This window comes from Theropithecus gelada, chromosome 12, assembly GCF_003255815.1.
Source record: "Theropithecus gelada isolate Dixy chromosome 12, Tgel_1.0, whole genome shotgun sequence".
Classification (NCBI taxonomy): Eukaryota; Metazoa; Chordata; class Mammalia; order Primates; family Cercopithecidae; genus Theropithecus; species Theropithecus gelada.
In genome coordinates, this window is record NC_037680.1 from 67,477,785 (window position 1) to 67,495,701 (window position 17,917).

A 17,917-nucleotide genomic window follows, 5' to 3' on the forward strand; every position below is an offset into this window, starting at 1 on the left:
TTCAGTCATTTTATAGCCAAGAAAATGAAGATTGAAAGAATTACCACTTAAAAGACTTGTCCAAAGCTACACAAATAGCCTGTTGACAGAATTGATTGGAACTCTGTAGTCCTAAATCTTAGTGTTCTTCATGCTGTACATTGCTATACAAATGAAATTATGAACAATCACACTTTTAAAGAAAGTACATAGAGCAAATGTTTTTTGTTTTTTTCTTCTTCCAGGTTTCAGTCTGAAAGAGAAAGTGGAGATCGAAATTTTGCGATAGGATATTACTTAAAAGAAAAGAAGGTTTTTAAATTTTTGTTTCTCTTTCAAATTATTCTTTCATTTAATAAAATACATGAAGATGTATGCTAAGAATTCAACAATAGCCTTTAAGCAACTACCTATTACTATTTAAGGTGCAGAAGTTTTTGCAGAGTGCTCTTGAGTCAGTATTATCAAATTGTTAATGTTATTATTAAATTGATTTGTATCTGGCAGTATTTAAATATTTGACTAATTTTATTTATTAATGCAAATTTTGTTTGAGGTTTAGTCTATTTTTTCAAAAGCATAATAATACCTGATTAGTGTTAACTACTCTTGATTTTTTTAAGTGGCTGGTCTAGTAACTTGATTTATACATCGAGAATCATTTTATCATTGTCAGTTAAACTAGTATCTAAAAACTTAAATAATGTGATAAAATTTTGCTTTTTTGTTTCATGTTTATACTCTTTTAGAAGTTACATGCTATTTTATTAATTAAAATGAAACACTTGTGTACATTTGAAATTTTTCATGTATTTCTCTACTTATGTGCATTCCTGTGTGCCTGAATTTTTAATTGCCTTTCTATTTTTTTAGTGTTTTCCAGAAGGCACAGATATGGTTGGTATATTAGACTTCTACTTCCAGGTAATTTAATTATATAAATTATATATATAAATAGATGTGTTGGCTGGGCACGGTGGCTCACGCCTGTAATCCCAGCACTTTGGGAGGCCAAGGTGGGCGGATCATGAGGTCAAGAGATTGAGACCATCCTGGCCAACATGGTGAAACCCCATCTCTACTAAAAATACAAAAATTAGTTGGGTGTGGTGGTGCCTGCCTGTAGTCCCAGCTACTCGGGAGGCTGAGGCAGGAGAATCACTTGAACCTGGAAGGCTGAGGTTGCAGTGAGCCGAGATTGCGCCACTGCATTCCAGCCTCGTGATAGAGTGAGACTCCGTCTCAAAATAAATAAATGGATGTGTCACATTATGCAAAATATAGGTGTCTCAGAAATCTTGGTTCTAGGCCATGAGAAAATACATTTTTCATTGACTTTCAAAAATGTCTTCATAAAAGGCAGTCTTATGTCCATGTTGCCTAAAATATCATGCCTCAAAATGTAATAGGGACAATTTTTTCTGTAAACATATTGAAGAATTGTCAAAAATAATGTACACTCCCAGAAATTGGCACTCCTAATTATAAACTGAGCTCTAAATTTTTTGTAGCCTTTACATTTTGTTTGGGAAAAGTTTTTTTTTTTTTTTTTTTTTCCCCCACCAAATAATCAGAGGGCTCTTATTAAGCATTTAAAAGTGTCAGTGTCTCAGCTGACTTGGTATCTTGTAATTTCTTTGTTACTGCTCTATCCTGCCTTAACTGGTACTAGTTCATTTCTGCAGGTCATATGTCAGGCTTTCTTCTAAGTTAGAGTAGCTCTCAATATTGAGGGGGCGGGACTGGGCAAGAGGGACCATGTTACACAGTGGCTGTGGTATAGAACTCAGTTTAGAATAGCCTTCCTGGAGATCTCTTCTCTCACCCACATTTTCAGTTCAATTTATTCTTACAGATTCAACACAGCTGGTGCCACTGATGAGCCTGTAATGTGAAGCCACATAGGAGGCTGCATTATTGTTAATTTCCAGTTCACCTTACATTTGCCTGTCTTTAGTTTTTAAAGTTCCTTAATTTTAACCTTTCAGTAATCTTAGAGAATATATAAGTGAGGTTGATAATGAGTTAGATTTTGATAGATGTCCAGGTTGCAGCTTTTCATCTGCCCAATGTGAAAAACCGTAAACTGGGAATCCAGACCATCAATACAAAATTTAAGGTCTAGCCCAGCGACTTATTAGCCATGTGACTTAATTTTAGTTACTGATCCCTAGTTTCCTTATCTGTAGCATATGCCTGACCTGTCTTGCCATATTATGTGGAAGATAACATGAGATGATGTGTGAAATTCCTTTGGAACTAGCCTTTATTTTTTCCTAGTCTGTATGAATTTTTTCCATAAGCTTCTTTTCCTTTGGAATACATATTTAAATTTGGCTGTTACAGAATCTACTATAATGTGACATTTCTGTACTTCATGGCAAAAGTCAAGAAATGGCCATAGAAGTGATACTGACTTTTTTGGAGAAGGGGTGCATCAAATTGAACGACCATTGAGATTTGCAGGAGAGTACCCAAGTTAGCATTGGGCAAATTAATAATGTGCTGCCTTATGACAAACAAAATTCCAATTAATGTTAAGTATACATTAGGAAATGATCATTGGAATTGAGAAAGCCTTGTATGATTAAGTCGACCTTATAACAAGTCTTTGCTCTCTGGGTCAGTATTATAAGTCGATTCTGTCGTTTTTGAGAAATAGGGAAGAGATTTTTGATATAAATAGGCAATCTAGTCAAAGTTAAACACACAATGTTTTAATTCACTATACTTAGTTTTCCTCCTTGCTATTTCCAGACCTCTTTGTGCCTCTTGTAGATCTTGGAGTATGGCTGAGGAAAATTTACAAGTTCAGAACCCATTCTTCTCCTATCTACTTTCTTTTTTGACCCCATCTCATCCCAATTTTGCTTACTATTAGCTAAAAATAAAATGTGGAAACATTTATTTTCATTTTATGGGTAAATTTGGGTTTGGTATGGTGAACTATTTTCATTATTTTGATTGTGTTTAAATGCAAAAATTTCATCCTAGAGGGTATTTTTAGCACCCATAGTAAATATCAAATAAATATTAATAAGTGGTCTAAAGGATAACATTTTGGTTTAGGCTTACAGAGCATCTGAGACAGATCTGCTTTATATTTTTCTTCCCCTTTGTCCTTTGCCTGTTATCATATAAATGGGGATACTGAGCTTTGTTATGGGTGAAATGTCAGGCACTTTAGCATTTTTTTCTAAAATGATGATTTCTCATGTAGACACTATCATAATCCTCATGTATGGTGCTTTACCTTAAAAATATTTCATGGCTCATTTTTTTTCCTGTTGAATTAAAAGTAATTATGCTTGTGTATTCCACAGAAAGTATTAATATTTAAGCAGATTTGAATATCACATGGGATAATAACAAATCTTAGTGTTTAGAGGCTGGCACTTCCTAGTCTAGTTCTGCCATTAAAAGACTGAGTATCTTTGGCCAAATCAGGGTAAACCTTAAAAGGGGGTAGGACTTTGGTCAATTAAAATCTTTAGAATGTCCTCAAGTTTATATTAATCACTTTGGAATAAATATTTCAGATCTGTATGAAATACCAAATAAAATAGATTATCTTAGAAGTGAACAGTAATATTAAAAGTAATATGAGAATTCTGCTTTTTCTTTGTGTTAGCTGTGCTCCATTGAAGTGACTTGTGAATCAGCCAGTGTGATGGCTGCGACACTGGCTAATGGTGGTTTCTGCCCAATTACTGGTGAAAGAGTACTGAGCCCTGAAGCAGTTCGAAATACTTTGAGTTTGATGCATTCCTGTGGCATGTATGACTTCTCAGGGCAGTTTGCTTTCCATGTAAGTAATTGTTTAATTTTAATTTTCTCTGGCAAGAAACTAGTCTGAACTGGTTCTTTGAAAAAATGCAGTTTGAACTTAGCTTCTAAAGCTGTATATTAATTTTTGAGAGGCTTGTTTTTAAGGTTAATTTGTTACAAGATTAGTAAGGAATAGAGCTAAGGTCTACCAGAGGTTCTTAAGAACTTGGAAGTTTGATTTGTAGAACCTCATTCCTTCTGCTTTTAAGGCAATCCAGTGTACAAGGTTAGTACAGTCTTTCTTTACTTTTAGTTGTTAATGTTTAGCATTATGATGATTATGTATCTTAAGAATTCTTTAAGTTCAGAAAGTTTGCAAAGATGTGACGTTTCACATTTCACATCTTTGATTACAGCCATAGATGTTTTAATGACTAAAAGTATATTAAAGTTAAAACTTAACAAAAATGTACTGCTTTAAGCTCTGTTGTGCATTTGCCACTTCTAAAGTGTATTGACTTTTCTTATTTCATTCTGCTCATGTCAAGTCATAATGCCATTCTAAAAGCTTTTTTTGTTTTGGAAATTTTCAAACATGTAAAACAGAGAGAGAGAGAGAGATGCATTTAATGTTATCCATCACTCAGCTTCAATAATTATGAATACATGACCAATCTTGTTTCATCTGTATGTGCATCTGTTTCCCCATCCTTGTCATATTTCAGCATATAATTCTAAATAAGGACCCTTAACAAAACATAACAATAATATAATTTTTACATATAAAAATTAAATATTACATATCAAAACTTTAATATCATTATTCATATCAATATTAAATTGAGTATCATCAAAATATTTAGTCAGTGTTCAGATTTCCTGGATTATCTTGTAAATTATTATTTCTTTCTTTTTTTTTTTTTTTGAGACAGAGTCTGACTTTGTTGCCTAGGCTGGAGTGCAGTGGCATGATCTCAGCTCACTGCAACCTCTGCCTCCTGAGTTCCAGCGATTCTTCTGCCTCAACCTCCTGAGTAGCTGGGATTACAGGCGCCCGCCACCACACCAAGCTAATTTTTGTATTTTTAGTAGAGATGGGGTTTTGCCACGTTGGCCAGTCTGTTCTCGAACTCCTGACCTCAAGTAATCCACCCGCTTCAGCCTCCCAAATTGCTGGGATTACAGGCGTGAGTCACTGCACCGGCCTATTATATTATTTTATGGTTTGTTTGACTTGGGATACAAATGAGGCGCATACATTGTGATTGGGTTGTGTGTCCCCCCCTTTTTTTTTTTTAATCTATTTGTCTTTTGACCGGTCTCTCTTTTTTTCTTGTTTGGTCGAAAAAACTGGGTCATTCAGTCTATACAGTTTTCCACTGTCTGTACATTGCTGATTACCTCTGTTCCATTGTCCCTTGTATTTCCTATAAATTTGTAGATCCAATTCAGGTGTTTTTTTTTTTTTTTTTTTTTTTTTTTGTCTGCTTGTTTTGTTTAGTTTTGTGTAAGAGTACTTTATTGGTATACTTCTTTTATTTTTGTTTATTTATTTATTTACTTATTTTGAGACGGCGTCTCACTCCATCACCCAGGCTGGAGTGCAGTGGCGTAATCTTGGCTCACTGCAACCTCTGTGTCCTGGGTTCAAGTGATTCTCCTGTCTCAGCCTCCCGAGTAGTTGGGATTACGGGCACCCATCACCACACCCAGCTATTTTTTGTATTTTTTTAGTAGAGACAGGGTTTCACCATATTGGCTAAGATGGTGTCTATCTCTTGATCTCATGATCTGCCTGCCTCGGCCTCCCAAAGTGCTAGGATTACAGGCACGAGCCACTGCACCCGGTCTTATTGGTATATTTCTATCCAGAGGTACTTACTAACTGAATGTTAGTAAGCAGTTAATGAACACTGCCCTAATGACATTAAGTTTTGTTTTTATCATTTGTCAAGTTTTGCTAATATAACTTAAATTTTTTGAGGAGGAGTAATTTTAAATTACCATTTTAGAAAATCTTTTAAGAATATATAACTTTTTATTGTTTTCTAATTGTAAAATATTTAAAAAATAATTTGTTATATTTAAAAACAATACATTTATTTAGAACAATTAGAAAATATAGTCAGAAAGAATAAAAGTATCCATAGCCTCACAATTTAGATGTAACTGCTATAATTCCTTAGAGTGTATCTTTAAACAATTTTTCTATATTCATATCTATCCCAAACTGTTTTGTAACTTTTTTTTTTTTTTGAGATGGAGTCTTACTCCGTCACCCAGACTGGAGTGCAGTGGGGCGATCTTGGCTCACTGCAACCTCTGCCTCCCAGGTTCAAGCAATTCTCCTGCCTCAGCCTCCCGAGTAGCTGGGATTACAGGTGCCTGCCACCACACATGGCTAATTTTTGTATTTTTTGTGGAGACGGGGTTTCGCCATGTTGGCCAGGGTGGTCTCAAACCCCTGACCTTAGGTGATCTGCCCACCTTAGCCTCCCAAAGTGCTGGGATTGCAGGCATGAGCCACCGCACCCAGTCTTATAATTTTATTTATAAACATGTTGATAAAAATTTTTCTACAATATTTTTAATGTTGAAATTCTATGATATGTATGTATATGTATAATATTTTATTTTATTTTATTATTATTTTTTTTGAGAGGGAGTCTTGCTCTCTTGCCCAGGCTGGAGTGCAGTGGTGCCATCTCAGCTCACTGCAGGCTCTGCCTCCCAGGTTCACACCATTCTCCTGCCTCAGTCTCCCGAGTAGCTGAGACTACAGGTGCACATTTTGGGAGGCTGAAGCAGGAGGATCACGAGGTCAGGAGATAATTTTTAATTTTTAAACCGATTTCCCAATTTGTTTTTTTTTTTTTTGAAACTGGATCTTGCTCTGTCACCCAGGCTGGAGTGCAGTGGTGCGATCATGGCTCACTGTAGCCTTGACCTCCTGAGGTCATGTGATCCTCCCACCTCATCCTCCAGAGTAGCTGTGACTACTGGTGTGCACCTCCATGTCTTGCTATTTTTTGTAGAGATGAGATCTTCCTGTGTTATCCAGTCTAGCCTCCAACTCCCAGGCTCAAGTGATCTGCTTGCCTTGGCCTCCCAAAGTGCTGAGATTACAGGAGTGAGCCACAGTGCCCAGCCCCAATTTCCCTATTGTTGAACATAACATTTCTTATTTTAAAATTTTTACCTGAATACTCTTTTACTGAATTATTTGTAGGTTGGTCTTCCTGCAAAATCTGGAGTTGCTGGGGGCATTCTTTTAGTTGTCCCCAATGTTATGGGTATGATGTGCTGGTCTCCTCCTCTGGATAAGATGGGCAACAGTGTTAAGGGAATTCACTTTTGTCACGTAAGCATATTTTCTTAATGAGAATAATGATGATATAAGTTGAGCCATCCAATGATTCTTTTTTGTAACCTATTTTCCATAGTTCATTAACTCTTGACCTTCCACCTATAGTGTGCCAGTTATTAGGTAGCTGTGGAAATACTCCCAGAGGAGCTTCAAGTTGCCTCTGTCAGATAGCTCCCATTTAATTATTCCCACAGATTATATTTGTTAGATGCTAATATTTCAATTTTCATGGTTAGAATTAGTATCAATTTTCAAAAGCTCAACAAAAGATATTAAACTTGGAGAAGTAATTTAAAAGCTAGTATATCTTAAGAATTATTTTGGTTTATCTTTAATCTGCATTTTTAAATATCTTTATCCATTGACTACCTTTAAACTTTTTTTTGAGGAAATAAGCACTGAAAATTAAAAAAAGATTAAACAGTTTTTAAAGTGTTACTGCTCTTGATAGTTCTGTATTTTGTTGTTACCTACTTCCTGCTAATGTTTGAGCTTCTAGTTTTAGTTACATTTATTACTTTCCAGAGTTCATATTGAGTGCCATACTCAATTAAACTTGTTTTATTTTCCAGTCTTTTATATTTTACAAAAACTAGAGTATGACATTGGATTGCATATAAAGTATAGTAGATTGTAACCAGAGTACTTACTTATATTTTAATGTTGCTTTACACTTATTTGATAGAAGAATTCTTTCATGGGGCTGGTTATAAACCCTATTTTGTAGAAGGTGAAAGATGATTTGATTGGCTGAGCCCTAGGATCATGTTAGTAAGCAGTGCCCTTAAAACTTGTATCCATATCTTACTCTGATTTTAGGTCTCTTATTGATGCATTATACTACTTTATTAGCATGTAGTGATGATTTCTAAGCTGGACGATATAAGCAGAGTTTGTTAAAATATGGATATACATAACCAATGAATAGCCAATTTCTTATACCTGTTCTGTATAACTGTTTACAGGATCTTGTTTCTCTGTGTAATTTCCATAACTATGATAATTTGAGACACTTTGCAAAAAAACTTGATCCTCGAAGAGAAGGTGGTGATCAAAGGGTAAGCAAAATTCTTATTTAGATAATTATATAAAATTTTTAAGAAGAGAAAAAGTGATATTTGCCTGTATAAATAAAATCTTTGTTAGTGGCCTCGGGTCTTTGCTATTCATAAATGAGTGTAAACAAATTGTTGACATTTTAATCCGGGATCACCAGTATTAGATATTTAAATATTGCTTAATAGATAGTTAATAGATATAGATATTTAAATATTACTGTTTTGTTACTTAAATTGAAACTGGTTAGCCTAGTGTCAGGGTTTTCCCCCTCCATTTTCCACTATTTGAAGCAAGATTTTTAGAATTGATTCTGTTAAAAAAAAAAAAAAAAAAGACATTGAAACGTGCTACATGCTATAAAGCATTGTTTTAATATTTGTCAGTCCTAAATTGAAGTTTATTTTAACTTCTTGCATACTGTGTAGATGGATATGTAAATGAAAAGGATTATCGTATTAGTAAGAGACCATATGAAGCCTCAAAAGTTTTGTTAAGTCACTGTAGATGAAATATTTTTTTCCACTGTGTTTAATGCAGTATTCCTAATAATCTTACGGTCCTATTTGTGTTTTTATCAATGTATTTGGCTTCATACTCTTGTACACATATATTCCTTTTTTAGAAGTAGTATTAAGAGTCAGGACTTAACTTTTGGTCTATATTTTATATAGTTTTTCACTGCACCAAGGGGCTTGTGTTGAGAATTTTGATTCAGTTTCTTTGCGTACCATATTGAAAATGTTTGTAGTAAAATTACCTAATTAGACCTCAAGATAATATGAAGAACTTGTAAGTAGAAAATATTTTTAATACATACTAAGTACATTTTCTGTAGTGCTAAACTAAATTTTTGTTAGTTTTTATCAAATTAATTTCTGTTACTATGTAAGAATTATGCAAAACCAACAGAATAGAAACTTCCGTGGGAGTTGACCTGAGTAACATGAAACAAAATGTCAGAGGTGGTGGTTTAAAGTGTTAACATTTTAATAATGTTCATTGAAAAATACCATTTTATAGCTTGGACCTTTCTTCACTCAAGTGCACTAATAAATTATGTATGTTGCTTGAACAACTAGCATTCCTTTGGACCATTGGACTATGAAAGTCTCCAACAAGAACTTGCTTTAAAAGAGACAGTATGGAAAAAAGTGTCACCTGAGTCAAATGAGGACATCTCTACAACTGTAGTATATAGAATGGAAAGTCTGGGAGAGAAAAGCTAAAGAAATGGGTTCTAGTTTCAGAATGTTTCTTCATTTAATCTTTCAACACCTTTAGCTTTTTTTTTTTTGCAAGTTATAAATATTTATTTGAGGTATTTTTTGTTCTCAATCTTGGGTGCTGGAGCCATAAAGCTTTTTTTTTCTCCTTTTAATCTTTGTATAAAGACAGTAGATTAAGAAGTGCATTTGTTGGTCTTTAAAAAATATTTACAAGTACATAAATTTGCTTTATTTTTAAAAATACAAAAAGGAAAAATTTAAATTTTTCTTGATGTAATTAAGATGTTAACTATGTGGTCAGATAATCCCATTTTACAATAGTAACAGAAAATTGTAATTCTTAGTTCTAAAATTCACAAATTAAACTCATAACTTTTGTTGCATTTTGTTTTTTCCTTTCCATTTTTAAAACTAACTTGAGGCCGGGCGCGGTGGCTCAAGCCTGTAATCCCAGCACTTTGGGAGGCCGAGACGGGTGGATCACGAGGTCAGGAGATCGAGACCATCCTGGCTAACACGGTGAAACCCCGTCTCTACTAAGAAATACAAAAAACTAGCCGGGCGAGGTGGCGGGCGCCTGTAGCCCCAGCTACTCGGGAGGCTGAGGCCGGAGAATGGCGTGAACCCGGGAGGCGGAGCTTGCAGTGAGCTGAGATCCGGCCACTGCACTTTAGCCTGGGCTACAGAGCCAGACTCCGTCTCAAAAAAAAAAAAAAAACAAAAAAAAAAAAAAAAAAAAAAAAAAAAACTAACTTGATATCTGTAGTGGCAATAGAAAGTACTTCTATGCTAAATACAAAACTAAAAAGGCAAAATAATGAACCCCAAATTATTTTATTTAAAATAGCAGTGGATAAAATTAGCTTGCATTTACATTTATGCCATTTTTAGTGATAGATTGGCTTTACATTTAAAAAAATTTATTTAAAATTTTATCAAATGTTTTAAAATATACCTTTTTTATTTTGCAACTCCTCTGTTCTGTCAGAATTGTTATATACAGAAGTGTCTTATGTTACTAAAACATTCCAGCCAAAGAATTTCAGATGTGAGATAATGACATTTCATTGATAAAAAGCTATAATGGTTAGTTACTCAGAAGGAGAAACAGTGAGTGTCTTCAAGTGAATTGTTCACCTAAACAATTTTATTTTCATATTATCCACATAACTTTTTCTATGTTATATTTAAATATGAATGGCAAATTTTGGTTTTTAGCTTTTAAAATTTTATTATCCTAATAATTTTATAAATGCTAATATTTCTTTTGTTATAAGTTATAGCATCTCATAAAGTTTGTTCTATTTGAACTCTTTTAGAGTACTTGAGAAATGAATTTAGTCTGCAGGTAGTAAGTATGCTACTAAAATATGTTAGATCTAAATCCTTTTGTTTGATAATAAAAATGCAATATTGAGAATCAAAACTTGTTTTTAAGAGAACTATAGATTCTACACAACCTGATTTCAAGTAATTATTCATAGTATTTAAAGTTGTCTTGGCAAAGTGATTGTAAAATCCTATAGGACCTATTCACACTTCTTCCTTCTTCCATATACCCCTCTGGTTTTCCCCGTAGTTCCCCTACAGTTTCAAGTTTGTTGAAACCTGTTTATTTTAGTGGGGGATTAGAAGAAAAACTTGGTGACTTCTTAGCATGATGGTGTATGTGGTAATGGAAAGTCTGTAAAAGTAAACATAGTGTAACAAAAAAGGTGTCACTGAGTATTTTAGATACTAGTGCAAATATAGAAAATCTTGATCATAATGTCTTGAGTTTGGGAACTGTGATATTAAGAAAAGAAATTCCCTACCAGAGGTGCTGGCCAAACGCCTTTTGGGCTAACTTAAGTATTAAATTTATATATTTAAATAATTATATTTTAAGTTGTAGAGGATTTTGCCCAGGATTTTATGCTTACTTGAATGTTCTTTGAATGTTCAGATGCATATCCTAACTGGATGCTTCTCAAGGCCTCACTGCATATTTGTGTTAGTTGCACCGGGGCCATTTGTAGTTTGGGCAACCAAATGCCTTAATTGGAAAAAAGGCATTGTGGTTTCCCCTATGATCTAAATTGTTACATTTTACCATTTCATTTAGAAATTGGTTTCACTTTATAAAATGAAGATTTAGTTTTCATATTGCATACATAGCCGTATAGATTTCAAAATTAGGTTGTTAATTTGTGGCACTTACTATTTTGGTGTTGGTAATGCTTAAATGCATACTTAAAAATGAAGTACTGTTATCTAAGCTACTGTGTTTAGAAAATGTTAAGAAGGAGCATCCAGAAATTTTTATAGAAAAGTGTAAATGGAAGAAGAGATAAGATACTGTGAATAGGCTCTCAAACTTAAAAAAGAAAAAACTTTGCCAGTTTTAAGGACATATTTTGATTCTTTCAGTATTCTTAACACCTTTTTAAACAAAGTTCTTGAAAGTACCCAGTATTATTGGGTTTGTTTTATGCCATTATTGATTCTTGATATTCAAGCATTTACAATGTAGCATATTTGATTTTCTTTTTTCTTTCTTTTTATTTTTTGGCATCATTAACATTTCATTTGAAATGCATATTGTTCTTGAAGTACTTTGTTTTTAGCATAAATGTTGTGCATTTTATCTTAGTGTTTGGATGAAAACATTTGTGTTGTTTAGCTTTCTTTCATTTGCTTTGTATATTTAATAATGTACCTTTATTTTCCAGTATGCCTACATTTTGTATTGTACAATAAATTTATTTTAAGCTGATTTTATTGTTTTTTTTTTGTTTTGTTTTTTGTTTTTTTTTAATCAAAGCAACTTCAACATTTTAGTACAAATACAGTTGGGATTTTAACTTAGAAAAAATTATTCTTTATGAAGATACTGTTAAAGTGTTTGCTATTCTGAAGCTGCCTCAAAGTAAACTAGAAGTACTCAAAAGGGCTTTATTTGATTTTTAAAAATGCAATATAGCATTAGTGGTTTTTTTGGGAGGAGGACTTTTCCTATTGGTTGTACTAGAAGTATTTGAATAAAAACTTTTCTCTCAATTTTTTTGGTTGTTTTTCCATTTGGTAACTTAAAAAAAATGCAACCCTATTTGTAGGTTACTTTTGCTTTCCAAGGAGGAATATTGTTGTTATTCACTATGTAACTCTCATTTTATCTGTTGTTGCCTAATAATAGGAAAAACATTGCTAAACCAAATGAAGAGTATCATTATATTGCTGTAGAATAAAACTGTTAATCTCAGTAGAATTTATATTAAACAGAATGACAATGATCTAGAAATTCACCTTAACTGGTTTCTGAGGGGATTACATTTTCAGAAGGAAATTTGTATGTTTGTACAGCATGATCCAAATTGTAGTAGAAATTATAGAGGCTCCATGTATTGTAGGTCAAATATAGTACTTTATATTTTTATGTTTAATTAAATCTGCCATTCATATTCTGGAGGTTTCCTGAATATATCGTAGAAGTTTTAAAACCATTTGAAAGGGGAAATATTGTTGTTTACATGAATTTGTATTAATCTGTGGGATTTTTAAAGGAAGTTCTTTTAGAATTAGTTAATAAGGAATTCCAGTATAATAATATATTCAATATATGTAACAGTTTATGATTACTTGCTTTTAAAGACTTTTTTAAAAAATTCATTTGAAGCAAAGAGAGAGGAGACTTAAAATGCCTGGTGATCTTGATCTGACAGTGTATATTTAATAGGCATATATTTATGTGGAAAGAACTGCTGAAATACACTGTTATGTCAGCCTATATCCTGATAATTTATATATAATGTATGGGTTGCATATGTTTGTGCATATGTATGTTTGTGCATACATATATATCATTTCCTTATCTATATACCTTAATCTACCCATTCATATTCTGAAAATGACAAGCAATTTTTTTCACATTGTATATTATGTATAAATTATTCATTGATCTATTCCTGTTCCAAGCTTTGACACAAAAGAACCCCTAAAATTTTTGCTGCCCTAGAATTGGTAAAGTATAACATACTTTACCATTTGACTTCTTCAATTTGACTTTAAAGATTTGTGGTTTCTGTTACCACTCCCATTCACTACCAGTACTGCCAGGGTAAGAGAGTAGTAACAATATTGGGGGAACTCTGGAAAAGTGAAACCAAGAATATTAGATTTCATGTGGAATCTGACTTTAAAGCACTTTCCAAAATCTATTACAAGGAAGGATTGTATTTTTAAAATTGTTTTTGACTTAAAAGAAGTAGCGCACCTCTCATGTTGAGCAGTTTATGGAATAGTTTTATTTAGTTCACTGTGGTACAATTTTTAGTTTTAAGAATCTGTTTTACTATTCATTTGTAAAAATTTTGGTTTTTTCTCCTAGATGGCCTTGAAAATGCTAGAAAGCATTTTTTAAAGGTATATGATCGGTATACTTAATTTGTGATTTATTCTCAATTCCTTCTCTACCATTTTGGATTAAATGTTATATTCGCATTGTGTAATAAAACCAAAACTAGATGTTGGAGATGTAGCATAAATGGAAATTTGTTACTATGCATCATGGCCTTATGCTCAGATTTTCACTTAGATTTATTGAGAATGGACTTTACCTTACTCTGTCTTTTCTCTGTCATGTAGTTCAAGGGTACAATTATACATAAACATAAACTCAAGTATATCCAAGTTCAACTATTTTTCTTTTATTTCAAATTGTAACAAAGTTAAAAACCTTTGTTTCTTACATTGCTTAGAAATGGAAGGAATTTAATTGGGTTGGGGGAAGTTCTTTTATTTTATACCCCAACCTCCAGTCAGTAGTTTATTAATCTGAATACCATAAAATGCACATGACTTTGAGAAATTTAGAAAACTACTCTAAGAGGATCTGAGGCAATATTTATCCAACATGAAACAGCGGGCAAAACGTGATGTTTCTTAGAATTCTTAACTTTTTAAATAGTAATAGAAAAGGTACTTATTTTTAAAATAGTATGTTAAGTAGACTGTAAATGCTTATTTAACAAAGTGATTCTGTTACTATGGTCTTAAAATGTTTTCTGTTTCTATTTTGTGAACATAGGAGAGGAAGAGAATTTAAGTTGACTTTGTTTACCGTTTCTATTTTATAGATTGTAGATCTACTTTAGTAATTTTTGTAAGTTGTAGCTAATAGAGATTTTTAAAATATGCCATGTATAGAAAACCTGTTTTCATAAAAAACTTTTATATTGGCTTCCTGAACCATTAACCCTTCACCAAAATGAATAGGATACTAATTAGCACTTGGATTGCATTGCTTTTTTGGCAGAATCTGTGGTTTCTAAAATTTCATTCAACAATAAATTACAGAATACTTATTGAAAACCAGTATGTATTGCTTTTAAAAAAAAAGTATGATCTTGTCCTCAAAAGGCAAGTATTAGAAATGGGTGAGCTGGTGCCAACTGCTTCTGTCGGTTAATCTTGTAACATTCTTACTATACTTTTAACTCTAAATCTCATTTACTAATTATGGAATTTTTTTTTAAGAAAAATTGTATACCACATCTCAATGGCAAAGAACAATTTATTTATTTTTAAGCCATATTTCAATATCTGAGGATATGATTTTTCTATATGTAGTATGATTAAAAATAATGGTATTTTTTCATTAGCTGTTTACCTTGCTGAAATGCTTTCAGTCCTTAAAACCACAGATAATTAAAATTATCTATTTGGAAGGCTTAGCTTTTGAAAGAAAAAATTCTTACCCAAAATAGTTTTTTAATTTCTGTTTTCATATTACATTTCTGGTGATTTTTGTTTATATAATGAAAATCTCCTCTGCCCAGCAATTATATTTGGAATCTTGAGCTATAATTAAGTTTATATTCTGTAAATAGCTGAAGGCTTTCTTTTATTTTTAAAACATAGTCCAACCTTTCTTGAATTTTGATGTACTTTTATTTACCATAATCTTACATATTTTTTAGAATCACAGATTTGAATTTGAAAGTAATCTTGAATGTTATCTGATACAAACTCCCACCCCACTCAGGCGCCCTTTTCCAGGATTCCTAGCACTTTGCTTTTTCTATTAGCATATTTAGATTTTTTTCTCTTTTGAGGGGGTTGGTCTGTTGTGTGTTTTGTTAGGATGGAGTTTGTTTTGTGGTTTAGTTAGTGAGAGAAGCATAATTGGCGGTAGTTAATGTGACTATAAGTTATTTGGCAGATGGTACCATCAGCATTTATTAAACCTAATTGTATTTTTCTAGTAAGCAGTCTTATGTCCCAGTTGTTAAAAATTAGTAAAGTTAAAAGTAAATGTTAAAGTTATATAGTAGTTCTAAAAATAAAACATTACCCTGCAACCTTTGAAAGAAAGAAAATGTAGCAGAAATGTAACTCTAAAAATAAATGTTACACCACTGGCTTTTAAAAATAAATTCCTTTGAGGTTAGATTAACCATATAAGTAAAAAGATTTTAAATAAATAACAGACTATTCAAGTTCTAAACAAATGGTTTCTTAAGAAAAATTTTTTTTCTTTGCATGTTAGCTCTTCCAAAACATGCAAAATATCTAGCTACTTCCCTTGTTTGTTTTAGACATTTGGATCTGTGAGTGGCCCCCAAGGTTCCTAATTTGTCTGCTTATTTAGTTTGTCTATAGTACATATTGTCTTCAGTATCAATCTCCATTTCATAGTTCTGGAGTTCTAATATTTATGAAGGACTGTGTATATTGAGTTATTGAAATATGTTACTTTTTGAAAGGCTTTGTTGACTTAAAATGTTAAAACTTAAATATTATTGCTCTCCAAATATTATAGTATTGGTTTCTTAATTCTGAAAATGTAAACTGCCTGAGTAGCTCTTCTCCCCACAAGTTTCAATATAAACTCATTCGATATAAAGTCTGCTTGCTTTCATATTATGCATTCCAGAATAAAAATGATGAAATATTAGTATCAGTTACGCAAATATACTCACATTTGAACCATTTTATTGTAAAATTCAAATTTCAATTATGATAATCAGTTCTTGCTGAATTTTTTTTAGATCTAGATTAGAATTATAACTTTTCGTTATTTTATATGTGCCTTTCACAAATCATCACAAAGGGGCAATTTACAAAGATTCTTTTGAGAGGACAGCTTAAAACTTAATCCTTAAGGCTTGACTTTCTTCTGTTAAATGAGATTAATGATATCTAAAACCATGGTATAAATTGTTAATTGAATTCCACCCAAGTTCTATTGTTTTGTTCTTTCTCACAGTCATTCCAAATTAAAGATTTTAGTTGAAAAACTCAGAATATATTATTTAAATTTCAAGTATTCCATTTTTTATTCTTTCATATCATCATTTGGGCCAAAATGAGGTAATTTAAAAAATTATGTCAAAGTTACTCAGGAAATGGGTTTTTACATCTTTATATGTGTTCACTTTCAAATCTTTTGATGCTGACATTTGCCATTGTAGTTTAATTTTCTTTAAAAAGTTAGAAAGCCACACATGAAATGTAAAAGTCCAAACTTCTCTTCTTCAGTATAATATAGCTTATTCTTTATTTATTATTTTACTTAGATCCTTGAAGTATATGCATCATTGATCCAGGTCTATGCACAAGATTTATAATGTAAATAAAGAATGAACTAAATAATACTGTTTGAGATGAATATTTGAATTGAGATGAATAAATGTTATATCTTCTGCACAATGAAACTTCATTGACATCTGGTGAAATTACAGGACAAATGATTTTGTTAACATTCCATGGTGACTAATACTATTAATCCTCTTTAATCATACCAATAAAATATTTCTGCCTTAATGTCTCTTTTTACTGGACTATGAAGAAACAATTCTGCTGTTAAAGGATAACCAAAAAAATAACTTCCACCTATCTGAACACTCTTATTCTGGCAAGTTAGTGGTTTTATTGTAAACGTACCCACTTGAAATTGCTCTCCTTCTCTTATAGAATTGCTTTTGTAATAAGTGTAAATTTGTAGTCAGATAACCCATTGCTTTTATGAAGTTGCTTTCCCACTTGTGTGACTGTAAGAAAGTGGCTGAAGTCCAGGATTCTTCTGGCTTCCTGGTTTCCATTTCAATATTTTCAATCACTGTTTTACATAGCAAACTTCTGGGTTTTTTGTTTTTTGTTTTTAATGCCTTCTATATAGCAGGAATTTTGTTCTCCTCTTGTGTTGTTTTCTTCATTTCTGGTACCCAACCAATATCCAAGATTAGATCCCTCTATATAAATGAAAATGTATAACCTTTAAAATTATTTTCTTTAGGTCTTTTTTTCTACCAAGTAAGAGCTAAAAGGATTACCATCCCCCTCAGCATTTCACTAATTTTTGTTCAAACAGCACACAAATAGAATTAGTTCAAGATATTTAGCTAATTAAATTTGATTGAGCAGTTCAGATCTATATAAATCAACCTTAGCATTATTCCTGTGCTTTATTATTCACTGATAGATTCTTAGTCAACGAATGTTTATTTCTTGCCTAATATGTGCTAGAAACTGTGAGGTG

General features: G+C 32.2%; 1 protein-coding gene across 2 annotated transcripts in view; it reads left to right on the forward strand.

Moving 5' to 3' along the window:
• Positions 1–17,917, forward strand: part of GLS (glutaminase) — an 87,235-nt gene that overhangs the window by 45,023 nt on the left and 24,295 nt on the right. Inside the window, exons 10-15 of one of the 2 annotated variants that reach the window (XM_025404107.1) lie at positions 225–291; positions 853–903; positions 3,611–3,787; positions 6,977–7,108; positions 8,080–8,172; positions 9,253–9,648. In XM_025404107.1, coding sequence (XP_025259892.1) covers positions 225–291; positions 853–903; positions 3,611–3,787; positions 6,977–7,108; positions 8,080–8,172; positions 9,253–9,399 — 667 coding nt within the window. In that variant the 3' untranslated portion in view covers positions 9,400–9,648. Of the gene's footprint in view, positions 1–224; positions 292–852; positions 904–3,610; positions 3,788–6,976; positions 7,109–8,079; positions 8,173–9,252; positions 9,649–17,917 lie in introns of those variants that run through there. The other variant, XM_025404106.1, reaches the window with a different exon arrangement.